The sequence below is a fragment of the Crocodylus porosus genome, unplaced genomic scaffold, assembly GCF_001723895.1.
Source record: "Crocodylus porosus isolate Cpor-Errol unplaced genomic scaffold, CroPor_comp1, whole genome shotgun sequence".
In the NCBI taxonomy this organism is placed as follows: Eukaryota; Metazoa; Chordata; order Crocodylia; family Crocodylidae; genus Crocodylus; species Crocodylus porosus.
Genome location: NW_017728947.1, coordinates 49,470,238 through 49,497,250, shown reverse-complemented (window position 1 = coordinate 49,497,250; position 27,013 = coordinate 49,470,238). Strand labels below are relative to the sequence as shown.

At 44.7% G+C, this 27,013-nt stretch overlaps 1 protein-coding gene across 1 annotated transcript in view; it reads left to right on the top strand.

Moving 5' to 3' along the window:
• MAP3K9 (mitogen-activated protein kinase kinase kinase 9) overlaps positions 1-27,013 on the top strand; it is a gene marked incomplete at its 5' end in the record, with an annotated part of 109,542 nt that overhangs the window by 70,368 nt on the left and 12,161 nt on the right. The window contains 5 exons of the mRNA XM_019551036.1: positions 1,167-1,315; positions 5,823-5,998; positions 10,710-10,950; positions 13,169-13,291; positions 14,919-15,072. Of these exons, the coding sequence (XP_019406581.1) occupies positions 1,167-1,315; positions 5,823-5,998; positions 10,710-10,950; positions 13,169-13,291; positions 14,919-15,072 (843 nt within the window). The remainder of the gene's footprint in view (positions 1-1,166; positions 1,316-5,822; positions 5,999-10,709; positions 10,951-13,168; positions 13,292-14,918; positions 15,073-27,013) is intronic.

Genomic DNA, 27,013 nt, shown 5'->3' with positions numbered 1-27,013 from the left:
GATCAGCTCGTGGTCGCTGTCACCCAGCTTCCCATCGATCACTAGGTCACTGATTAGGTCGTCCCCCGTAGCCAGTACCAGGTCGAGCAGCACTTTGCCTCTCGTTGGCCCATAGACTTCTTGAGTCAGTTCAGATGAACAATTTTAGCTGCTTTTTCTGTATATTTGTTTATTTATTTATTTAGAATGGTAATGCTTGACCTTCTTAGTACTCTGTTTCTGGCCCCAGGCAAAGCTTGAAAGCTCATAGGTACATAAAATTTTGTATCCAAAGGTTTGGCCTTGCGTCTTTCCAAGCCAGGCACTGATGATTAATAACAGATTCTTTATTTTTGTTGACTTCAGGATTCAAGAGTAAGGATCTTTTTAGCCAAGATTAATCCAGGAAACTCACAGAGACCATGTATGTTCAAAGATTCTATTTATAGCAGCTCATCTCCACTGCTAAACAAATTAACATTGCAAAATTATGGATGGAAGGAGAGGTTGGTGCTTTCCATATGGTCTGATACCTTCCCACTGGGGCTATTTTATGTCTTGAACTACCAGTCAGTTAAGCCAAGCTATCTGTGAGCTATTTTGCCAATATAAAACCCTAAGTACTGGGGATTAATCGCCTTGCATCAAAATGCCATTTCCACCTTCTCTTCTACCCCATTCCAGATCTATCAGAGACCCTCTCCTCCATGCTTGCTGTGTGATAGATTAATAATACTGTTAAGTTACACTCCGAATGAAGAACCTTGTTGTAACATGCACTGAAGGTGCATGTGATGTGTATAAATTTATCTTAGTATAAAAATTATACTTAAATATTTTGTAGATTTTAGAAAAATCAACTGATTCCCCTCCCAAAAATGTAAAATTAAGAATAGGAATTATAACCCTTCAACCCTCAAATTACTTGATTTTTTTTAAGTCAAATTTAGCAAAAAAACCTACCTCTGTCCCCCAAATTATGTGGTTTGTCTACAGACGTGCCTGTGTTAGTTGCTTTCAGTTTTTGATCTGGGTTTGTTGCAATGATTTAAATTGTCATATTTATTTAGTATACTTTGTAAGACAATCTTGGTTAAATAAATGTCTCATGCCGTATTTTATTTGAAGATCAATAGAGGGATTATTAAAGCTAAATACTTATTCTGTCTTTGTCTCTCGACTCATAGTTATGGTGTGTTGCTTTGGGAACTGCTAACAGGAGAAGTACCCTTCCGAGGAATCGATGGTCTAGCAGTAGCATATGGTGTTGCCATGAATAAACTCGCCCTTCCAATCCCTTCCACGTGCCCAGAACCTTTTGCCAAACTAATGGAAGGTAAGACTAGATAGGAGCAAGGAAGACGGTATATATATTATTTCTCATACACTTCTGATCACAGAATCTAGATGGCTTTAATGAGCGAAGCATGCTTTTGCGGAAGTGAGACTAACAAACTGCCATGACTACTGTAAAGCCAATAGGCTTCAGAAATGAAAGCTGCTTTAACAGGAGCATTTATGAAGAGCATAGGGAGCTCTTGTTGTCTTTTTAGTCTTCATTGTATTTGAACAATGGAGGTGAATTCGCACCAAAACTCTACATCTAAATTTAGAGATAATTGAAATCATATTCTGGTTCTGCATTTTTACCTCAAGCTCATCTGGTTATTAGCATCAAAATCTGAACCCATACTATGTGAATATAAGCTATTTTTTCTGTTGGCTATTGGAATCGTGTGTGTGTGTGCGCGCTTTAGACAGCCTGGCTACCATGCAACAGCTGGTGACTACTGAGCATGCATGGTTATGATGTCCACACAGACTTTTTAATTTGTATCCAATTATCAGAATTGCCAGTTATTAAAAGCAAACCTGCTTTGCACCGTGATTCTAATTAGCGATAAACACTGCACCCTAAACACCAAGAGCACCTTATAACCTGCTACAAATAAAATCAGGGAAGATGAGGGTACTGCTAATGCCTTGTCACTGCAGTGACAGGGAAATAGTTGATTTATGTTCGTTGATAGGGTAGTGTTGTACTCACTTTTTCAGAAGAGATTTTAAACATGGCTATATCACAGAAAGCTTCATAGGCTCAATCAGACATTGATTTTCTTTTTTGCATAATCCGTGTCCAAAGATAAATTACATTTATTAATAAAAGTACCAAATGCAGTCATAGGAGCTAATGAACCATTATAGTTTTAACAATGAAATAATGAATTACCTTGTGGAGCATAAAGGAGGTAATTGACCCTCTCTCTTTCTAGCTCTTTGTATGTCCCCTGAGCCAGTTGATCTGACCTATTTCCTAATACTTTGTCAATAGAATGTTTTGTCTTTTTTTTTTTGCTGCAGTGTCTTTATAACTGAGGGTCTCAACATCTTTTCCCATATTAAAGAATTAAACCTTGTGATCTTCTTAGAGTCTGCCGTTAGTACTTTACTTCTCACTTTACAGAAAAGGAAACTGAGGCGTAGAATAACAGTGACATGATCAGGATTTTGCAGTGAGTTTGTGACAGGGTTGGCAAATTTGGCTGATGTGGTCTGACTCCCATAATTATCCTCTGATATAGGTCAGGGGTAGGTGATCTTTTCTGGCTGTGGGCCAGAATGACTCACTGTGGATCAGGGGCAAGTGCTGGGACCCATCCACAGCCCATATTTGTCTCTGCAGCAGTACTGGGAAAGCACCCATAGCTGAAGCACTCCACCCTGCTGAATGCTACCGACACCCCACATCTCTGGGCCACGTTCCATGGTTCTACAAGCCAGATTCAGCCCAGAGTCTGTAGGTTGCCAACCCCTGAGATAGATTATAAGATTCAATTAAAAGTCTAAAATTCTGGCAGTCTTTTCCTAAAACACTGATCCATAAGATCACTAACCCCAGGTAGCTAAAAGTCCAACATACAGATTTACTCTACTATAAATATATAACCTTCAGTAACCATCTTATTATGAAACTGGGAACACCTTGGCAGATGGATGTATATCGTGCTGGGGGCTAGTGTAAATATATGCTGAAAGCCAGTAAGGATGAAACAGGCCAGTTTGTTCACAGATCCCTTCATGAGAGGCATAAGAGAACACTATGAAACAAAGGGCATTCTGTCTGACTACTATATAAGCATACAGCACAAACAGCATGATGCAGTAAACTCTGTCAAAAAGAGCTACTGATATGACAGTGAACAGCTGTTTTCAGTGCAGTTCACAATGGCAAGGCTTCCAAAAAGAAGTAATTCAGTGTTTCTTAAAATAAAGCAACATGAATGTTGATGAGGTTGGAAATAGCATCCTCTAAAACTGTGGAGGGTTATGTGAAAGCATATACCTAATTTGAACCCCCAAACATGGAGTGATTGTCCATTCCACTTTTGAATGCCTATCTTTATATGGGGGGGAGGGAGGGGAGGAGGAAGGATTAAAAGGGATTAAAGCAAAACAATTCTTGTTTTTCCCCTTCACCAAAACTGTTTACCAAAAATGCCATTTCTGTTCATGGTGAACTCTAGTTCCCCGAGTGTTGATTTTGCTTTTGAATTACTGCTCTGGTGGCCTTTGCTGAGGTGGCAAAGCTGAACTTGCCCTCTTCATAGAAAAGATTTGTATATTACAACTGTCCTCATTAGAGGAAATAATAGCAGATCTAGGCCTGGGAAAATAAATGCTATAGGCCACCTGCATAGTTATCCTTTTTAGTCATTCATGCGTTTGGCTGATTGCAGCACTTTGTTTTATGCTGGGTCATGTTTTCTTTGCCATGCTTAAAACCTGGGGTAGAAGGACAGGGATTATGCTACTGAAAAATCTATCTGTATTGCCTATTGCCACTAACTGGTCAGCAGCAGGGTTTCTCCAAAGCATTTCTAAACATTTTTATATAGGAGAAGCAACTTGGAAGTCATAAAAACTGTTTTTCCTTCTTGTGTCATTGTTAGGATTGGATCAGATTTTGAGATAACAACATCATGATGCACGCAATCTCAGAATCCTGAACAAAGAATCCCAATAGTATCAAAATCAGGATGGTTAAATCATGCAAAATGAAAATCCTAAAGAATCAAATGTGTAAAGATATCCGAGCTCAAGTTCATCCATACAGTGATTCATGCAGGTGACATTTACGGCAAGGATAAATTTGGCCAATGGTATCCTGTGAATCCAAAGGGAATTTTTGAAATAATACTTTATTCCAGAAATATCTTATAAATAATTTTTAAGAATGTCCTACAAATATTCTTAACTCCTTTTGGCTATGCAATAGGCTGTGTTTCAGCCCCACCAGCTACTGGTTAGAAGGGATGTTTGGTTATATAGATACAGGCCCTTTATATTACAGCCTTGTTATTTGGGTGGATGAAGTTGTTTCTCTAAGTTTCTGGATAGGCATTTCTTATCTAATTGATTGTCAGATTCTGGCGTGCAGGAGTTCTGCAGGAGTTCTGCAGTAGTCAAAAGAATAGGATACAATTTAGGCAAAAGAAACCTATAAAGGGGAGCACTAGGAAATAATACACAGTGATAAATTGACATCTGTTGAAGGTAGACATAAGGGTGAGGTGAAGCAGTTGAATAGCTAGGTTTCACTTCTTAAGACTTTCCAAAGCTGCCATTTAACAAGTGTAGTTTTTTAGTATGCTCTTCATACTTTTATAACTTGGAATTCCATTAAACCTGATTTTCTAGCTAACAGTTTCTGGCCCCCGTGTGGGCTAATCCAGGGTTTTTTAAGTGTGGTATGGGTGTAGTGCTGCAGAGGTTGTTTTACTCCCACATTCCCAAGTTACACCCTCTACTGGCGCAGGTAGACCACACTGTGGGAGCAGCAGCTGGGGACTTTTTAAAGTCCCTGCATTGGATAGGAATCCCCCTCCCTTTGCTCTTGGTATTCCCCCCCCTCTTTCCCTCTGTGCATGGCCCCTTCTCTCCCACTCACCACTGCTGCTGTTCCATGCCTCCAGAGCCACTTCTGCACCACTTCAGCTAGGTTGCACAGGGAGCTGGGCTTAGCCAGGGGCAACAGGGGCAGTGACAGTCAGGCTTCCTGTCCTTGAGCCCACTGCCAGGCTGGCAGAGAGCGCTGTGGGGGCTGGGCAGGGTGGAAGAACCTGCCTACAGCCCCTGGCTGAGCCCAGCTCCTTCTGCTACCTAACTGGAGTGGTGCAGGAGGTGATCTGGAGCCTCCTTCATACCCAGATCAACTAGGGACAGCAGCAGTGGCAGGAGGAGGAGTAGGGAATGGGAAGGGAAAGGAGGTGCCGCTAACGGTGGAGGAGAATGGGGGTGTGTGCAAATTCTTACCACTGAAGCACAAAGAACTGTGAGATATGCTTCAGATATTCCAGAGACATACATGTGAGAATAAAGCACCAGTGAATATCTGGTAACTTGTGCACTCCTTTGCAGTGTAGCCAGAGATACTCAGGCTAACCTAAGTTCTACTTTTTAGATGAGTTAACTATAAAAACATAGTGTTAAGAGCTATATGCAAAAGAAATTTGCACTAGCTGGGCTGATGCCGCTCCTACTCATCAAACAGTGAAATGCATAAACATTTACAATTTAAACTAAAGCATTTAGAAAATGTATGCAATGTTTTTAACAGATTTGGAAATGTAGTTTTCGATAAAAAACAGGTCAGTCTCATTTATTTCATGTACCTACTGTCTAAACAGTTCATGGCCTAATTGTGCTAGATAAAGGGCAAGTGTGAAAATGAAGAGGCAGGGTAACATAAATAATAGGAAGTATTTATTTTCCCTACTTGCATCATCTCAACCCTCATTATTAATTCTGGTATTCAACATTTGTCTGCCTTTGTCTTGTTCTAGATTGTTGGAACTCTGACCCACACTCACGGCCATCTTTTGCCAATATCTTAGACCAACTCACCACCATAGAGGAGTCTGGCTTCTTTGAAATGCCCAAAGATTCTTTCCACTCCTTGCAAGAAGACTGGAAACATGAGATCCAAGAGATGTTTGACCAACTTAGGGCCAAAGAAAAGGTAAACAGGGGAATACATTCCCCACAGGCTATTTTGGTCTGTAATCTTGTCCAATTTTACAGTCTAAGTATACTTTATCTGATGTTTTCTTGAAAGTTTTAATATGTGTCTATAGCTGCTTAACTACAAAGAAAACAGACGGAAGTGTTTTATGTTTTATCTATAACCTAAATTCTGTTGATTTTTAACACCAAAATGAAACTCCAGTTACCTATTGAGCAGAATGTCCTCATGAAAGTTCTGTTCCATTGTTTTATATGTCAATCAGCAGTGAACTAATTAATAATCCTGATAAACTATTGTTAGGATTCGGCGTTAATATCCAGGTAAAATGGAAGAGGTGCATCATACCTCTCCATTATTTCATACCATCTTCAAACTCGAGCAAACATCACGGTATTGGTTAGGCCACATTCATGCTTCAATCCTGGAATCACAAGCATAAGGGTCAGACTTTAATTTAAAGCATAAAAACTGGAGCACAGTGTCGCTAGCTCAGTTTGATTCTACTTATGGAATGAGGCTTAAAATCACAGAATTACAGAAAATTAGGGTTGGAAAGGACCTCAGGAGGTTATCTAGTTCAACCCCTTGGACCATCCCCAGCTGTAAAAAGCGGGACCGTCCGCAACTGGATCATCCCAGCCAAGGTTTTTTCTAGCCGGGTCTTAAAAACCTGCAAGGATGGAGAGTCCACGATCTCTCTGGGTAACTTGTTCCAGTATTTTACTACCCTCCTAGTGAGAAAGTTTTCCTAATATCTAACCTAAACTTCCCTTGCTGCAACTTGAGACCGTTGCCCCTTGTTCTCTCATCTGCCACCACAGGACAGTCTAGTTCAATCCTTTTTGGAACCCCCCTTTGGGTAGTTGAAGGTTGCTATTAAATCCCCTCTCAGTCTTCTCTTCTCCAGATTAAATAAGCCCAGTTCCCTCAGTTTTTCCTCATAAGACATGTGTCCCAGTCCCCTCACCATTTTTGTTGCCCTCTTCTGGACTCTCTTCAATTTGTCTACATCCTTTCTGTGATGAGGAGCCCAAAATTGGACACACTACTCTAGATGTGTGGCCTCACCAGTGCTGAATAGAGGGAAATAATCACTTCCCTTGATCTGCTGGCAGTGCCTCTGCTAATGCAGCCTAGTATGCCATTAGCTTTCTTTGCAACAAGAGCACACTGTTGGCTCATATTTAGCTTACTGTCCACTGTAACTCCCAGGTCCTTTTCTGCAGAGCTGCTGTTTATCCAGTCAGTCCCCAGCCTGTACTGGTGCATGGGATTGTTCTGTCCTACTTGCAGGACTTTGCACTTCTCCTTACTGAAGGTCATGAGATTTCTTTTGGTCCAATCCTCCAATTTGTCAAGGTCTCTCTGAATCCTAGTCCTACCTTCCAGTATATCTACTACTCCCCCTGCTTGCTGTCATTTGGAAACTTGCTAAGGGTGCACTCTATCCCACCTTCCAGGTCATAGATGAAAATATTGAACAAAACTGGCCCCAGGACTGACCTCTGGGACACGCCACTTGATACCGGCTGCCAACTAAACATTGAGACATTGACCAGTACCCTCTGACCCTGATGATCCAGCCAGTTTTCTGTCTACCTTACAGTCCATTCATCCAGCCCATATTTCCTTTGCTTTCTTGTGAGAATGTTGGGGAGACCATATCAAAAGCCTTGCTAAAGTTGAGGTATATCGCATCTACTGGGCTCCCCACATTCACAAAGCCAGTCATCTCATCACAGAAAGCAATCAGGTTGATCAGGCATGACTTGCCCTTGTTGAATCTATAGTCTCTGTTCCTAATCGCCTTCTCCTCCTCCAAGTGCTTAGACACAGCTTCCGTCCTTATATATAAATTAGAACCTTTCCAAATGTCTGTATATGTATGTTTTAAATTTTTCTTAACCTAGTCATGCCAGTGAAAGTATTTACCTCTCTCTGTTGCAGATCATATTAGTTTCTTACTGGACTGATTTAGTTAGTACCACACTAGGCTTTTTTGTAGGGCTGTTCTAGGCTTTTTTGTGAGGTGGTCATGTGAGCTTGAAATATACTAGATTTGACCACAACCAGTGTATGGCCTACTGTGTTAGTGATGAAAATGTGACACACAGAGTCTTTAAACTTTTGTCTTTCTAGTCTGTGGAAAGAGTCTTATGTTGTAAGAGCAGCAATAAAGACAAAAAAGGGAATAACCATTGGAGAAACCAGAAGAAGTTTGGGTAGAAGCAGCTGTATCCTCATATGCCCTCTCCTCATAGCTGGAACTCTGTAACTGAAACTGAAGATTGGTCAGAGAAACGAAAAGCACAGATGCTTTGGGTTTCCCACCCTATACTTTTTATTTGGTCTCTGCCACAGCTGAAATGATCAAAACAGTTGCCCCATTTGTCCCTCCACCCTCTCAGTAATTTTCCTGGAACACACCAGCAGCCTTTCATAATTGTAAGGAAGCTAGTGGGTGATTGTGGGTAGCAGCAGTCAGATATAGAAACAGTCTTGGGGGATAGCAAGTAAACTGCAGTTGGAAATGAAGTCAGCACAGGGCTAGAAGGATGGGGAATATTAGTGCCCAATGCCTGGAGTTCAGTGAATAGGGCTGAAGTCTTTTTCCTTTATACCTGCTGTGGAAAGAAAGCATGACCTGAAGATACTCTGATACTGCCCTTGGGGAACGTCTGCATACAATGTTCAATTTTTAAAAAGAGAGAAGGAAGGCAATGGAATGATTCCAGAATATTACCCTAATTATGGTTAAGGGAGCAATGACTTTGCCTAAAACTAAACTGGCATTTAAAAATCAACTTGTTTTAGGAGCAAAAGTTAGATTTAAGAAGTAGGAAACAAAAGGAGTTTTAAATAAACAAACAAACAAAAATCTTAATTTGAATAGAATTGCCTTCAGGATTTTGTTGTTTAATTAACTGTCTTCCTATAGGCCTCTTGCTTCAGTGCTGTGTTGTCCCTCAGTACAACAATGTCAGAATAGTACAGGAAAACCAGAAAGCTACCCTGTCCAGAAGCAGAAAAGGAAAGAGGTTGTAGTCTGATTTTTATCAGTGTCCAAGTGAGTGATGATGAGCAAACAACAAGCGAGCAGCATTGATGATAAAGAAAAAATAGTTTATATATACAGGCAAGGATTTTTGTGAGTGATGTATTTTTTTGGACAAACTGCATGGTTGGGATAGATAAATGTATGGGTTTTTACATTTTATTACATTGGTAATTTCTTTGAAGCAGGGACTGTCTAACTCGGCATAGTTCACTGTGTTAGAAATGTGACACTCCCCAAGTATAGCCTCTGGGTACTACCATTACATGAGTAATAGTAACATTTCTCTGCAACATTAAGGAAAAATACTATATTAAGACTATTTCCCTTTTAAATAAAGTGTATCAAACTGTATCACAGAAAACAGTGAAGTTACAAAAATCTGTTTCAAGAAACCTACTTAACAGAATGCTTCCAGATTGTAAGGAGTTTAACTTTAATCTCTCCAAATTTTACCTCCTGGGGTGAAACTGACCGACTGTAGTTACATACTCTGGTTTCTGAATGTGTTTGTCTTGTGATAGGAAGGAAGGAGTGCAGTGAGAAGAGCAGTGGATTTTGAAATCTCTATTAATTACTTTCCGTCAAATCACTTAATCGGCAAGGAAAAGGTTGAAAAGTTCATTTTAACTTCTGTATGTGTACAGGAGTATACTTCTGGCACAGATTGGTAGGAATGACCTCAGTTTAAAGGGGGCTTAAAAAAAAAAGACAGAACAAACACTCCCTTCCCTTGATTATTTTTTTTTTTATTTGTGGTATAGCTGATTTCCTAGATCTTATGTGGCCTGAGATAGCATTATTTTTAGACTTTTTTGAAACTCCTTATGAAATAAATGCAGATGCTGATTTGGGCAGGAGAACAAGTAGATGGATATACTGACAAATCAGCTCCCCTTTCCTTGGTCTCCTTCCCTGTCACCTCTGTCTGTCTTCCTTGATTTCTAGACGTTTCTAGGTTTATCTCCCTCTTCTTCCCTGATTTGGAAAATCTGAACGTACTATCATTTTGCAGACAATTTATTTTACTGAGACTTATTCTCTGACACCTTTAAGGTCATGGTGCTAGTCAGACTTGAAAGGTCAGGTCAGATATCCAGTCCTACAGTCAGCCTCAGGCTTAAGAGACAGAGCAGGCTCATGTCTGAAACATACTCTAGTCTTCAATTTTCTTTGTTTCTTGAAAGATTTTTCTCTAATTTAAGCATTTGTAATGTAACAAGAGCTTTATCTGAAGTGTTTTATACTAGTTGAAAGGAATGCTGATTCGTAGCCTGTCAAAGATAGAATTTTATCTCATTTTAAATAAATGTATTGCTGTTGGAAAGTTGCCTGGCTGACCCCTCTAGAAACAGAAGCCTTCTGATCAGTCGCTGGCTGATGTGTCTGGTCAGCAGTAGAACAAGCTTTTCCCACACTGCCCAACCAGAGAGTGGACAACCTGCACTGGAAGGAGAATTTTGAAGGGGGCAGAGGGAAGTTCAGTCTTTGCATCACTTCACTCTGGGCCTGTGAACAAGGGTACAGAAATGAGGTAGATACAAACCACTGTCAGTTTTGTTTGCCCTCAAAGGTATATTGATCTGAGCCAGAATGCCTGATTGTAGCCTATCAATTTTTTCCTCCTCTTCTTCCCTCATCTCCCTGCAGGAGCTACGTACATGGGAGGAGGAGCTGACCCGTGCTGCAGTCCAGCAAAAGAACCATGAGGAGCTGTTGCGGCGGCGGGAGCAGGAGCTAGCAGAACGTGAAATCGACATCCTGGAAAGAGAGCTCAACATCATCATCCACCAGTTGTGCCAGGAGAAGCCTCGGGTGAAGAAACGCATGGGAAAGTTCAAGAAGCACCGACTCAAGCTGAAGGATGGCAATCATATCAGCCTCCCTTCAGGTCAGTGGTGCTGCAGTGCCAGATGGGTGCTACTGATCTGGCCAGTGAATCTGAGATCTCCTTTATGCCTATGGCTTTTGTGTTAAATGCTGCTGGTCACCTGATGTGCTCTGAGAAATTCCAACCCCCTTGGCATCAAAGAATTAAAGGCCAGTGGCTACAGAAAAGTTTGGAAAATGGCAGCAAGAGGATACAGTGAATAACACTGCTGAGAGGTCCAAAGTGAAAAATGCACCTGGAAAAACATGTGACATGCTAGAGAATGTTACCCTTTACGTGGTCCCAAGCCAGATGGTGGTATCAAGGAGGTTTGCTGTAAAAAGCAAGATCTCATCATGGCAACAATCAGTACTGCAATATTCCAAATGCTCTATTTTGTTAAGGAAAATACTTGAAAACGGTGGCGACATACTCTGGAATAGTCTTAGAGTTAAATAAAGATGATTTTAAATGTACATAGGATCACAAGAGCTGCCATTGCCCTACTGTTTGTGGAAACTTAGATTTGGAAATTACCTTGCAACTCTAAGGGTCGCCTCAGGCAGTTAAAGAAGATGAACTACTAATGAATGTTTGTACAGAAATTAAGGTAGACTTAGATTTTAGTTCTATTCTTTCAGGATAGATGAAAATTAGGGCTATGCGAAGCTTCGGTCCCTGACTTGATTCAACGGAGATTCAGCCCGATTCGGTGGCTGAATCTCCAAATCGAATCAGGAGACCCTTTAATCTCTCCAAATTGAATCGGAACTCTCCAAATCAATTCGGACATAGAGACAGCTTTAAATGTTTTTTCTACATAACTCTAGGTTGGGGCTTATGAATGCTGTGATGCTGGGGCACATGGAGTGTCCTACAGAAGTATGGGGGGCTCCCAAGCACACTTAGCAGCAGACCTGGAAGTGGATGAGAAGCATTTATTGTCCACTTCTTGGTCCTCCAGGCAGCGCGCCGGGGGGCCCCCTGCACCCCTCCAGCTTGGTGACTGGTGCCTCCTAGGTCTGGGGGGGCACCCGGGATCCCCCTGTGGCTGATCGCTGAGCCAGGGGGGAGCACAAGGGGGAACCCCCAATGCGCTCCCTGGCAGACCTGGAAGTGAATGGGAAGTACTTCCGGTCTGCTTCTGGGTTTGCTGCTGAGCACATGGAGAGCCCCCCCCTCACTCCTGTGGGATGCTCCATCTGCCCCAGCATTGCAGCGATCACGAGCCACATCTGGTACCTCAAGGTATGTAGAAAAAAACTTTTAAATATGTGACTGTGTCCAAATCACTGATTCTCCAAATCAGCATTGAATCTTCAGATTTGGATTTGGCCGAATTGAATCAGGGACAGTGATCCAAATCAAAGAATTGAATCACTGTCCCTGATTCAGCCTGAATCTGAATCCGAATGGAATAGGGCCGGCTTCGCACACTTCTAACGAAAGTGTAATACAATCGGTCAGCAACTGGAGACAGTTACGAGAGCAAGATGGTTGTCAAATATAAGTAACGCATCCACAATGAGAGGTGTGGGTACTATATGTGTGACTAGACTGGACAGGTCAAAGTTGGCAAGAAACTGAAAACTATGTTTATTCCTGTTTAATTTGCCCAGGGTTTTTGGCTTTTTGAAATGTTTCTTAACACACACTGCACTATTTTCTATGTCGCCTAAGGTAGTTGTGGAGAGTACTTTTAGTTTATATTACTTGTTAATAGTACTCTCTTTAGGGTTTTACATATTTGTTGCTGGAGTTTTTGCTTGTCCTATAAGGCTTTTTGGGAAATAAAATGACAAGGTTTTCACTTTCAAAAACAGATACAGGAGTAGTGTTATTGATGTAGTTGTGATGGTCCGGGGAGATGAAAGAAGTAACATTTGTGAGGTGAGATAATATCTTTCATTGGATCAACTCATATTGTTGGGGCAGATAGGAGACAAGCTTTCAGGCTTATATGTAGACATAAAATTTAGCCACCTGATAGACATATGTTTCCGTACATAAGCTTGTATGATGTATATCAGGTGGCATAATTACAAACTTGGGGACTGAAAAGATTGGATGGTTGTGTACTTGAAAAAATACACTTCTACCTATGAGCTGAGAATTAGATCTCTGAAGCTGTTGTCATTTTTCAAAGATACTACCAAAAATGAAATACTTTGGAGGGTTTTTTGCTTGTTTATTTCATTAATATTTTAACCTATTTGTGTGCATGTATGTGTTCAAACAGATTTCCAGCATAAATTCACCGTGCAAGCATCTCCAACCATGGACAAAAGGAAAAGCTTGATCAGTAGCTGCTCCAGTCCCCCGGCTAGTCCTACCATCATTCCCAGGCTCCGGGCCATCCAGTGTAAGAAGTTTGCTATAATCATTAAACCTGGAGAATTTACAATATGTTCAGCAGCAGTAAAGTCCTGGGGTGCTGCCTTAGGGCAAGACCTGTATAAGCCTTCCTAAATGAGGCTGCCTCATGATATATGGGAATGAGGTGGGAAAAAAGGGTTGTTTATTTCCCTTAAGGACTGAACTTTCCTTACTCATGTTCCTGAGAGCTTGCTAATTGATCACATTGGAAAAGTATTCCTATGGGAAACAAAATATTTGTTATAGCTAAACTTACAGATTTGGTCTGTGACTTCAGACAGGTTTTCTGGAGTGGACAGGCTGCTTGGCTGAAAGAGAAATTTGTTTGGTAGATAGCATGCAAGAAAATAATGGTAATTGATATGGGAATGGGATTTCCAAATAAGCAGTCAGGAAATGAAGAAAATCTGAGTTAATGAGCAATATGGCTTAGTGGCTGGTATGGGTTTGAGCTTCCAAGGCTTATGTACAGGCCACAATTTTTGCCCTTTGATACACTGCAACTGCATGTCTGTTTGCACAAGTGGAATTTCCTAATGCTTTGAAAGTCTTTCTTGTGCATTAAACTAAAACTCCTTGGATGTAGTTTAGTTTGGCTTGCCAGGAATGAAAGCATCTCGTTCATGGATTCATTGCATGCAAACACAAAGGCACTCAAGACATGTAGTGAGCCTCTTTGTCTACCAGATAGTGATGTGACTTTTTTGTAGTTCATCCTTTTGAATTGGTTTCACTTTCAAATTACTTCTGGTTTTTTCTTTTTTTTTTCTTGTGTGATTTGCCAGCTCCCTGCTTCCACAGCTGCATAGCAGGGCACGGGCATGGAGTGAGTGGAGGGTCCTAGGCCAGGGGGTAGGGAACAGTGCTGGAGTGTCCCACTCTCCTGCAGCATTGGCCAGGGACCCACCTTAATTTGTTTTAAAACCTAGTGTATATAAACACAGATGTGATGCTCCAAGGCTTATTTCGTTTGAAAACCTAGTGTGTGTAAACACAGGTGCAATGCCCATTTAACTTTTATAAACCTATTTAATTTAATGAGGATTAAAACCTATGGTGTGTACAGGTACCTTTAGTTGTGTATATTAGTAGTTTCCAAGGAGATATTGAGGATTAAATAGGATGTGAAGATCTGCCTTGTTCTCATTTCTAGAGGTATTGTTTTTGATTCAGAGTTGAAGCATGGTAGAAGGACAGTATGCAGAGAATTTACGTGGCTATTGCCTTTGCCATATTGTTTTTGGGTCTGTGCCATATTTTCTACTCTGCTACAGATTTCTTGTCACCATACGCAAGTTGTATAATCTTTCTGTCCCTGATTTTCCCCCTCTAAAAATGTAGTAATAACACTTACTTGCCTGACATGGGTGTTGTGATGCTAGAATGTGTAATACTAAGTCTCACATGCTGGTGTGCATTTCACGTTCTTCAGGTAGATGGTTAAGTAGTAAGTTTAATCATGAATTTCCTTGAAAACTATAGCATTTTGCCTTGCTCCTCTTCTCACCTATGCTGAAAGAATGCTGCATTGCAATTCAGAAAGCATACACAGCATCTTGGGGGGTTTTTTCTGCCCCGTATGCCCACATTTCTTCTCTTATTGGTTTCTATAGTGACACCTTGCGAAAGCAGTAAAACCTGGGGGCGCAGCTCTGTCCTTCAGAAGGAGGAAGGAGAGGAGGAAGAGAAGAGAGGCCATAAAAAGAAAGGCCGCACGTGGGGACCAAGTTCCCTTTGTCACAAGGAGTTAGCTGCAGGAGAAGATGGGTAAGTGGGAGAAGGTAAAGTCTTCCAACCATTAAAACTGCTGAGAGAACTTCTCAGGAAGGCTGCCTGGCAGAAATCCTGCCCACTGGCCTGCAGGCCTACTGTACTTTTGAGATGGCATGTTTATTCATAGTGTCATAGACATTAGAGAGAGAAGAAAATATGTAAAGTAGCACACACTCCATCTTCAGGGTTTCTGTGCAGGACCATTCCCTCTGGTAAGGTTTCCAGTGCTTTGTTCATTCTAGTTTTAAACAATGAGGCATCTTCTATATAACTTTGGAAAACTGTTTCACAAGTAGTAACTTGTGGATGTTGTCTAATTTCTCTTGGTATTGAACCTTAACTTTCTGTAGGGAATTATTATCCAATTTCTGAATATGCCTTGTTTCTCGTCCTCCTTCATTTATATACTCTTCATATACTTATTTTCTTCTGTTATGTGATGTTATTAAATAGAGCCTGGAACAACCACACAGAGGCTTCTTTTCAGCCTTTAAAAAGTATGCATATTCTTTCAGTAAATGAATCCTTGGGGGAACTTTCTTCCAGAAATGATGTTGACTCTTACTCTTTAGCTACAGTCTTCTGTAAGTATTGTGTACCTGGATCTTAACCTTGGCACTGTTACAGTGCTGCTTCAAAGCTTAGAGTATATTTTTAATTACATGATTAAAAGAAAGGAGGGGCCGGCCATATGTTTCATAAGTTGGGAGGCCTTCACGTTTAGATTGCTAGTTCAAATGCAGCCCAGATTGGTAGAGGGGAAAATATCACAGGATATAGCTCACCTATAATTAATCTGTCTGTCTGTCAAATCTTTGTGTTAGAGCAGGGGTGGGCAAAATGGCAGATCCAGCCAGTGGCCGGATTCCCAGCTGGGCTGGGATCTTTCCATAGTGAATGCGTTGTCTAGAGCCAGGGCATAGTTGTGATCTGGAGCCTGCATGCTCCAGGCAGGGGCATGCAGGCTGTGGGTTGTGGCTGTGCCCCGACTCTGGACCATGCTGGTACCCCTGCAAGGAGCCAGGGCTTCAGAAGGGTAAAGAATCACACTGTCTTTCCATGACTGGCTTTATATAAATTTGAATTAAACAGGAACGTTACTGATGATGTTGAATTTCACTGTAATACATCATCATATAAACTCAGTGCTTTTTCCTTTGTGGAAAAAGTTACAGGTGTGATGGAGGAAGTAAGGTTCAAGATGCACTGGCAGAAAGTAGGGGGGTAGGGGGGTGGAGGGAGGGGGTTGGCAACTGGAACAGCAAGAATGTTACTAGCCAGGATTAATGGGCAGTGGCACAATCCTGTGGGCAAAGCTTGCAGAGTACTTTTCAGTTTCTTTCTGGCCTTCCTCAAGCAAACCTCAAGATTTGTGCCAAAATAAATAACTAAAAAGATAATACCAATGATGGGCAACGTGTAATTTGAGTCAGTACAGCTTATTGCAGCCCTCTTCCCCCTGAATAGTCTGTCAGTCTGGGATACTCTGAGAGCAGCAGCAACTCATCATATATGCATTGCCCAGTCAGCAAAACAGTCATTATTTTCTAGATCTTGCTCTGCATGATGCCATGACCTTACTGAATCCATGTGGAAAGATATGAACAGGCAGACAACATCTCAGTTTTAAAGTGAACAGGTAAAATTACCTTCACTTTAAGGAACTGACCTGCCCTATCCTTTCATGTGGTTTTGCAGTGGTAAGGGTAGAAAAGGTGGATAGTCTCTCTAATTTCCAGCAAAAGGCCTAGGCACTTATAACATTTCCCTCCCCATGGATTTAAATACAAGTGAAAGATGTTGTTATATTACCATATATACCCAAATACAAGGATGACAAGGTGATCTCCCCAATAATTAGATTCTACATATGGCAAATTTATAAATTTATTTTAATTTTCCACATATGGAATCTAATTATTGGACGATCTTGTTAAATTTGTCTCTCCCCATTACTGCAGGTGGTGGGGAAGAGGTGATGAGGGGGCAGTAATGGGGCTGGCAGTGGGGGACAGGTTGTGGGACGCAATAGAAGGTAGAACATGATAGGGCATGTGGGGGATAGTAAGGAGCAGGCAGTGAGAGAGGCAGGCAGCTTGCCCCCTGCTACCTGTCCCCACCCATCCACTTACTCCCCTGTTACAGAGAAGAGGGGGCCAGGGGAGGAAAGGCAAGAGGGTTCCTTTAAGACCAGAACCATTGTAGCTTAGAAAAGGGAATGATTGCCTGCTGTAAGGAGGGACCCAGCCAAAATAGCGGGGGATGGAAAAGACACAGGCCGTCAACAGACGCCCCAGCTGGACAGGAGCAGGGCAAGCAGCTGGCAGTAGAGAAGGGAAGCAGAGACCTGGAGAAAGGATGTGGCCAGGCCAGGGGCTTACACTTGCAGAGCTGGGGGAAGAGATCAAGAGATTGAGCATACCTGCACCTCGGGAGTGGGAAGCCCAGTCAGGTGTCCATGTGGGTGGGGCTGTGTGATACAACTCTGCCCAGGCCAGAGGAAGATGAGTGGCCATGGAGGCGGAGGGAGACAGAGCCCCGCAGAGAGGCAAGGGCAGAAACCCATCCAGCCAGGAGAGCTGATGCCTGAAAGGAAGCACTTCTGTGAACCCAGAGCAGAGGAACAAGCACCCACAAAATACTGAGAACTTTCTTTTCTTTTTTTGCCTTTTTTGTGGGGTCTTGGAAGGTCCTAGGAAGGGGGTACAAAAAACTGAAAGGTGGTTTTATGTTCACCTTTGAGGAGCCCTGAGTGTTGGCTGAGTGTGCCCAGAGTAAGAACTGGTGACACCAGAGGAGCCCGGGAAGGTGGAGCACAGCCAGGGCCACAGGCTCTTGAGAGCCCAGTGTGGGTCTGTTGGCTGCTCTTTTTTCTTATCCCTTTTTTTCCTGCCCATGACAATAGTAACTCCCAATGGACCATGGTGGCAGCAAGGGCAGGCAAGGAGGCCACAGAACATCAGACCCAGCACACACACATTTTTTTTCTGTTTCCTTTTTTTTTGGACTTACCTTTATGTTTTTGGGGGCTCAGAGACCAGAACTTGGACTCTCGGAGCCTAGACAAAAAGGAGGAGGACTAAGATGGACTACAGCCCAGCAGGGCTGGTGATCCACCCCCTTGCAATAAGGGCAGGGACAAGAGAAAGAGAGAAGAGGCAAAGCCCTATGCAGCCTTATCAGACTCAGGGCTGGGGGACAGGATAGGGAGATAAGATTCTTTAAAAGACAGCCTGTCAAAAAATATTTCAATTAACATAAAGGCATGGCTGGTGAGAAAAAGAAAGGGGGTCAGGATAGGGGGCCAGAAAAGGTGGCTGGGTACTGCTCCACCAAATGGGGTGCCTGGTTGTGTCCACAGGAGCTCCTTACTACACCCCCACTTTGCCTGCTTCCCCCACCCCCACAGCCTTAGACTGCCCCAATTCGTCACTCCCCTGTTCTCCCTTTCTCCATGCCGTTTCTGCCACCCACAGCCTCAGGTCACCCCCCTCTTCTTCCTATCCCTGTTTCCCCCCTACTCATTCCCCCCAGCTGCTACAGAATGGGACTGGAGCAGCAGTGCCAGCTCTGTGCTGCTGCTACGGGGCCAGGCTGCAGCCACAGAGCCAGGCTACAGCAGTGCTCCATGCCCCAGGCTGCAGCAGGTATGGAGTCTCCCAATGGGGGAGCAAAGGTAAGGAGTGCAGCAGAGGGGGAGAGAGAGGGATAAGTGGCAGGGGAAGAGGGGGTGAGACTAGGGGATTTGGGGGAGGAGTGGCAGGGCATGCAGAGGCAGCAGGGGAGGCAGGCTGCAGCTTCAGCCGTGGCTCCAGTTTTAGCTGCAGCAGCTTCCTGTCCCTGTTGCTGCCTCCCTACCCCAATGCTCGATTGCAAGGCAAGGGGCTTTTTCCCCCATGTTAAATGAGTGAGCAAAAGCCTTGTCTTTTATAGAGTAAATACAGATACTCCGGAAAATGAATTCCTTTATTTACAGAGACGGCATGGATAGTGACTGGAAACTACCTCCCCACTGCCTTATCGATGTGTTTCAAGATGGTCGTTACAAGAGAATGTAGTTTAGTCTCTGTGGACCATTTGATCTTTGGTCCTTCTGTAGGGACAGTGGGAACATTTATCTTCCAAGGATTTGACAAGGATTTTTTGGTGATATCTTTTAGTGGACCAACTGCATATTTGGGATAAAGTCAGATAAGCTTTCAAATGCGTTCATTCATACACTGGATCAATAAAATGGTATCACCTCCAAAAACATTGCATCTCAATTCCTGGACCATCATGGCTACAATTTCACTGTAACACAGGGGCAGACATAGTCCGGTCCGGGGGCCAGATCCAGCCAGCAGTAGACTCCATTTCCAGGCAGTCCCGGCCTGCTTGGTGGGGCTAGTTTCCATGGAGACCCCAGAAGCAGTTGCGCTGTGATAGCATGGGGCCAGGGTTTCCATGGAGACCTTTGCCCTTCTAAAGCTTGTCTACAGCTTCCAGTGATATGCAACATTCAGTAACAACAGGTTGATAAACTGAACCATCAGCAACAGATGAAGGCTGACTGTATCTTCGACCAGTGTCATGACATTTTTGCTGTGATACTGTGATAATTAATCTAGAAGTGTTTTGGAAGCCCATTGGGCACCTCTACACAGCTGCAGAGGCTGTTCTGACATGCTGAGATTCCAGCGTGTTGGAGCAAACTCGATTAATAGTCTGCTGAAGCGTGGCAATTGCCATGCTCCAGTAACCTCCTGCGTCTTGTGTATCAGTGTCCCCATGCTTAAAAAACGCAGTGGGGCCCTTGAACTAAAGCCTGTCAAACAAGCCATTTTTAAGTATGGGGCCACTGATACTGGAGATGCAGTGGCACTTTAATTAGAGCGACTCTTGGAGCCGCTGTAGTTAAAGTGCCACCTCTCCCACTCCTGGAGCATGTGTAAAAGTGCCCTTCATTTCTTGCATGTGAAATACTCCCCTATCCCTTTCAGACCCAAATCAGAGAAAACACTGACACGGGCTTAGTCTGGTGATACAAGTGGTATGGGAAATTTTGTTTTGCCTGAAGATAGATATTTTACATCAGCATTTGGGTTAGTGTTTATGATTTTAATGTAGTGTTGTACTAAAGGTAACATGCATGGATTGGTAGCCACAGGCTTCTGAGCCGTCATCTCTTCAGATCTCATGAGCCAAGAAGGGCTGAGCCTGATTAGTAGAAAATTGGTGCCATAGGAAGTGCCACTGGAGATTCAGTAACAGGCTGTCTTCTATTTGAGTCAGGACTGTATTAATGCTTCAGAATAGCATGAAGGGACAGCATGCTCTTGGAGAAGCCCTCTACAGATGAAAGGTTACTTAAGGATTTAATTATACTTTGGCAATTTGCTGACAAAATGAAGTATCATCAACTCTCAAATCCCTAGGAAATGGCAGTAGGCTTTTTGTTGGGGAAGGTGGATGAGGAGAAAAAACTTACTAACTCTAGTATCTAACTCAATAAACACAAGGACACCCTGCCGATTAATCAGCCCAAATTGGACGACTGAAAAATCCACAGCTTTCCAAATGAATAGTTAATACTGTTAGGGTGAACCGGTAGCTTGGCTTTTAGTGCTTTCAAGTATGACTCCAGTTGTTCTTACCTCAAGCAGAGTATAACTGATTCAGTGTTGTGCTGTAAGAGTGGAAGATGTATATTGAATGGCTTTCAAGTGCACCCTACTGGCCTTTGTAATGTACAGCATTCTCCTTGTTAGTCTTGCAAGAACATTTGGTTGCAGTGGTTCTGATTGAGGGGAAAGAAGAATGAATGGTGAAGAATGAAAGGATGAGAAGATAATCTTATGACCCCATGTCAAATTTAGCAGTCATAGAATTATACAGACCTCTCCTCATCTTGACCTTCGAAGTGAAACTCTCTTTGTTAGTGCCATTGAACCTTCATTCTATGCTTTTTTTGTGAGGGGAAACACTGTCTAGCGAGATGCCATAGAGAAGCAGAAATTGATATCCTGCTATGCCATGAAGGACATCTGAAGATACCCTTTTAATTGTTATGGATATTTTGCTTTAAAGAGAAGTTGAGCGTACATTGTGCATTGTTCACCATGTATGCTTTTTACTAACTGCACATTGACAATCTAACCCACATTTTTACAGTTTGAGAGAGAGAGAAAAACCTCCTAATTGTCATTTATGTATGTCGTTAGAGACCTTTTCATTTAACCTTAGGGTGAGCACAGTGCCACTGCTCTTTCCTTGCAGTTACCACCTGTATCCGCCTTTTGTTGGTCTCCTTTTCTGTGGGGCTTTTTCTAGAAATTTATGTCTGGGACACTTAAATGTAACTAAAGTTACAAGGATATGGTTGCCACATAACTACAGAGCATGTTGGATGAATGAAGCATGACACAAAATTTTGCCTTTTTACAGATGGCCAGGCCACACCCTTCTTATCAAGTTATATTGAGGTCTTCCATTGGAAAGTAAGAGTCAGTGCTATGCTGGCTGGATATAAGTGCAGGATACTATATAGCACACATTTTAGAATGATTAATGTAGGGAAAATGATGATCTCTCAAAACAAATGAGATTGGTACAGGCTGCTTTTAGTGCAACTTAAAACACATTCCTGTGCATTGGAAATATTAATGGCTTCAGGGTAATACAGATCGACTTTTATTAGTAAATGTTTAGGATTGTGAATCCAAAAAAAGATGACAAAGCCTGTAGGGAAATGCATATCGCCTGAGTGAGGCACTAACATTAGGGGGATGGGGGTGAGGAGGGGAACACAACTAGGTTACAAAGAGATACGATGTTAGCCAACTAAGCCCAAGGTGAGGGGAGGCGGAGGAGGAAAGGGAGGGAGGGGGTTCGTGACGCTGAGAGAGAAAGAGGATGGATGCACACAAACCCGTTACAATGGTCCGCGATGGTGGAGGAAGTGGTTCAAAGAAAGTGTCTCAGTCCATATAGAGTCTCATTGTGGGGGTCCTCTCTTGGTGGAGCATGGTCATCCGTTGCTGAAGAATCCTCTCAAGGTTAAAGTCCATCTGGTGCAGAGGTGGGATTCAGGCGGTCCCCTCTAGATCTGGTCTGGCGGCGATTCATCTCATGGGGTTGGAATACTGGTGGTGGCCCATGATATGTTCCATGTAGATGTCACAGGAGCAACAGATGGTGTCAGACACCATGAGGCAGTGCATCCGCTTGGTGTAGTGGTGGAAGATGTGGCAGGAACGCAGGATGCTCTCGTTGCTGGGGTCCCAGGCTCCAAGCATTCCCACGATGAGTGCGTCAGCCGTCACTTCGTAGCCACGGCACCTCAGGATGTTGGCCAGCAGGGAGTACTTCTCTGGCTTGCAAGCCTGGGCATCCATGACAGCTTGGCGCCGGTTCTCAGAGGGGATGGTTACATCCATGATCACAACCTTCTTGGCCTCTTCATTCATGATGGCGATGTCAGGTCACATCTGCCTCTCACAGCCCGAGACAGTGTGTGTGGTTCGTGGAGATCTCCCCTGCTGTGGTCAGGATGGCCCTCACCAGACGGTCCTGGACAGCATTGTGGCGGAGCTGCCAGGCTCTGGTGTGCGGCTTGCAGCTGCACAGCGTGTGGGGGAGGGTCTCTACTGCATAGCTGCACCGTCGGCATCTCTTGTCCCAGTGGCCGAAGCAGACGGCCCTGTTGAGAGGCAGGCAGTTGAGGCGGGCGTGGTGGAGGAAGTGCCAGTCCGCAAAGCATGTGAAGTTCCCACTGGACACGAAGTGATTTCATGGTTTCTAGGGTCAGAAGGGACCTGAGCAGATCATCTAGTCCGACCCCCTGCCATGGCAGGAATGAATATTGGGGTCAAATGACCCCAGCAAGATGTTCATCTAACCTCCTCTTAAAAACCGCCAGGGTAGGAGCCTGCACCACTTCTCTTGGAAGTTGGTTCCAGACCCTAGCTGCCCTGACCGTGAAGTAGCACCTCCTGATGTGCTGGAGTCCCACTTCGAGGTGACATCAGAGACTTTGCCTTGGTCAGGTTTGGCCCTCAGGTCGTTGGCATACTTGTTTTGGACAACGTCCTTCAGGAACCTCTCCAGAAAGGTCCTCGTGCGGGGCATCAAGGTGATGCAGTCGGCATGTGGGGCTGGTTGCAGGGAGACTCGCAGCTCCCGGCACTCCTCAGTCCAGGTCCAGGCACAGCTGATGAGTTTCCTGAGGCGGCATGTGGCGGTGCGGGCTCGGCTCCACAGTGAGGCAAAGTGTCTGCCATCTCTGCCGAACTCGCCCTCCAACGAGCCACTGAGGAAGGTGGCCAAGTTGTGTCCTGTCGGCTGTCTCGAGATCCTCTTGCGGGTGGTCTCCTCGAGGGCGCTGGCAGTGATGATACTTACTGTGGCGTCCAGGCAGGTCAGGAGGTGGAAGGCGTGGGTGACCACTGCGATGTCGCAGAGGTCTCCCATGTGGGGGACATTGGCACCTCCCTGCCGGTGGGGGATGTTCAGGACTTCATTGTTTGCCCTTAGTGGCAGGTGCAGCCATTTCTTGAGCAGCCACCAGATCTCGGCATCCACCTTCTTGAGGGAGGATCTTGGGGACTGCTGAGCCTCTCAGGATAAACGCAACACAGTGCATGAGGAAGGTGTTCACCACGTCTGTCTTCTGCCAGGGGGCCAGCAGGGGCGAGTCCAGTTTGTGGGTGTCCTGCACAATCCTGTTGATGGTCTCTTCCGGTGTCTGCTTGGCCTGGTGGCCGGTGGGCATCCCCAGGTGGCAGTAGGCCTTGCTGTCACGCAGGTGCGTCATCACCTGGCCCTTGATTGTAAGGGTGGAGTGCAGGACACAGCTCTTCTGCCTGCTGTTGATGTGCAGGGAGGTGCACTTGGCGAGGTTGAAGCGCAGGCCCATCCACCTGGCCACCTCAGACATCATGTCCAGCATCTGCTTCAGCTGGGTGGTGTCGGGGGCGAGGAGAACAATGTCATTGGCGTAGGCCAGGACGCTCAACTTCTGGCTGTACAGGTTGAGCCCGCCAGGGCTGCCTGCCACGGCCCAAAGGAGTGGTTCCATGGCTAAATTGAAGATGATGTGGCTGAGGGGGCAGCCTGTCTCACCACCAACTGGATGGGGATCTCCATGGTCTCTCTGTTGGTGGTGCAGATGGTCATGGTGCATCCATGGTAGAGCTTCTGCACTAAGTCGATGACACCGTCTGGTAGGCCCAGCTTGCGGAGGGTGCCGAAGATGTGGCGGTGGGGTACGGAGATGAAGACATTGGAGATGTCCAGCCATGGCACCCTGCTTCCTCGTCCTCCGTGCGTTGTCCAGGGCTATCTGGAGGGCAAAGTTATGCTCATAGCAGCCCTCCATTGACATGAAGCCCTTCTGGCTCCGACTGACAGCCCCGTTGGTCACTACCTAGTCAGTGATGCGGGCTGCTAGGCAGCTGGCGTACAGCTTGGTGATGGTGGAGCATAGGGCAATGGGTCTCCAGTTGCCCAGGTCGGTCAGGTCTCCCTTCTTGTGGATGAGGACTGTCATGGCCCTCTTCCAGATGGCGTGCATGTGCTGGAACTCTTAGCACCTGTTGAACAGAAAGAACAAGGCAGCCTGGGTTGCATTTTTTGAGGAGACTGTACGTGATACCGTCCCTGCCAGGGGCGGTGTCCCTGGTCCTCTTGAGGCAGGCTTCCACTTCCTGTGGTATGAAGGCATACTCGAACCCCTCTGCCAGGGGGATGGGGGTCAGTGCTTCGACAGTCACAGGGCACGGGACAGCGGCTTCTGCTGGGGGGTTGAAGACCCTGCTGAAATAATTAAACAGAGTCTCCTGGGGAACCTGGCAGAAAGCCAAGGGTCCCTCCAGGATCTCTCTCACCACCTTGGGACGGTTGGCCCAGTGCAGCTTCTGGATCCGGGAGGCTGCCGCTGGGTCATAGCGCTGGCGCCTGGGTCGCCTCTGTGGCTGCAGTCTGTGCTCTCATCGTGTCATCAGTCCATTGCTGTTGCCCCTCTGGGGTTGGCTGGGCCAGGCAGCTGCCGAGAGCTCCTCTGTGAGCTGGGCCACTGAAGCCTCAAAGGTCTCATGGGTGGTAGTCTGGGAGAGCTCCTCCAGCCAGAGGGTTTGCCATGGGGTGGGCATCCTCTGCTGTGGAGAGGGCTCTGCACCTGGAGATCCTGGCACACTTGGGAGCTGGGAAGCTCCCAGCAGCTCGGTTCCTCTGGGTGGCTCTGGGATCCTCAGTGGATCAGGAGCATCGGATGGCTGCGGGGGTCTGGGAGGAGGGCTGCCTGGTCGGGGTGTCACGTTTGGTCGAGGATCCCTGGGCGTAGACCTGCATGGTGGCGTCCCTGGGGCAGGCCCCTCCGTCAGGGTGTCCCTGGAGGTCTGGTTCAGTGTGGTTGTTGGCTGGGTGGTCGGTCTGGTGGGTCTTCGCACCGTGGCCTGGGTCTGACGGTCCGGGGCGGTGGACCTCACCAGCGTGCCAGGTCTCCTCTTGGCTCCGTGGCCTTTGCATCCCTTGTGGTGGTTCTTCAGGAGCTTCAGGGCCTTGTATTTGGTGCTGCAGAGGGCACAATAGAATGCTAGGTGCAGCTGGTGGAAGCTCCGTCTTTTCATCAATTAAACTGATAAGAATAGATGGACTTTTATTAGTAAATGTTTAGATTGTGAATCCAAAAAAGGTGACAAAGCTGGTAGGGAAATGCATATCGCACAAGCGAGAGACTGGCATTAGAGGGATGGGGGTGAGGAGGGGAATGTAACTAGGTTACAGGAGATACAGTGGTAGCCAACTAAGCCCGGGGTGATCTGAGCCTTCAAGAGGCTGAGAAGACTAACTACAGTTAGTCTGATTTACATGCAGCAGCAAATATAGACTTGTAACTTTGCTTCAATAATGCAATCTTCTGTTCAGTGACGAGGAGGGGGCATTCTAGTTAGCTGGAGATTAACTAAAGTGTGCACACCTGCACAAGAAAATCTATAATACTAATATTTTCAAAATCCTGGAATAGAATTGCTGTAGAAGTGCCCTGTGTCTATAGCAATAATTGAACCTCATGAGAACTCAGAGATGTAGGTCATTATCCCCAGTCCCATTTTGGAGAAATTAGCACAGAAAGGTTATGTCACTTCCCCAAGATCATACAGGTCAGCAACAGAACTGGGTACACACCAGCTTTACCAACTCATTCAATAACTATTAAGATACTTTTCCCAGGCCCAGGTAAGGTCAGATAATGACATTCTGTGTTATTTATGGGTTCAGCTGAGGAGCCATAATTAGCTTTCAGGAACAAGTTGGTGTTCATTCATAAATAAATTAAAAGAGAGGGATAACTAGGAGACACCTCCATAATGCAACTGTTTGGAGCCATTGCTTCTGACCCACTGCTAACAGTCAGTTCTACCCAACCATCATAGGAGTCTCTTAAAAGGTCACAATCCTTAGAGTTGTAATACAGTGAGGCTGCTGAGCTTGATGTATGACAGTGACTAGATTTCTTCTTTCAGTGTATGATTTGCCTTGCTATGTCATAGCTTTCCACCAAAGCTGTGATGGGTTTATTTAATGGTGTGGAAAGAGCTGTTTCAGATATCTAAGACCAGATAACAAAGCAGTTAATGGGTGGCCGTACCCTTCCTGACTGCTGGCATGCCAAAAAGTGTTGTTAGTCAAGGTACTGACATTTGTACTGACTAGACGGTTGCGCAAGGAGGTAACCACTGAGCATCAGCATATATAGGTGGACAAAAGGGCTGGGCTTAAGCCACAAAAAGTTCAGTTTCAGAAATTCCCCCAAGTAGGTTATTTTGAGTTAGTTTCCCCAGGTAAAATTAGTTCTGCCCATAGGCAAGAGAAAATAAGTTGCAGGTTGTAAGGTTGCATTGGCTATTCTCATGTTAACGTAATCATTCCAGGGTGTACCATGTTTCATAGTTAG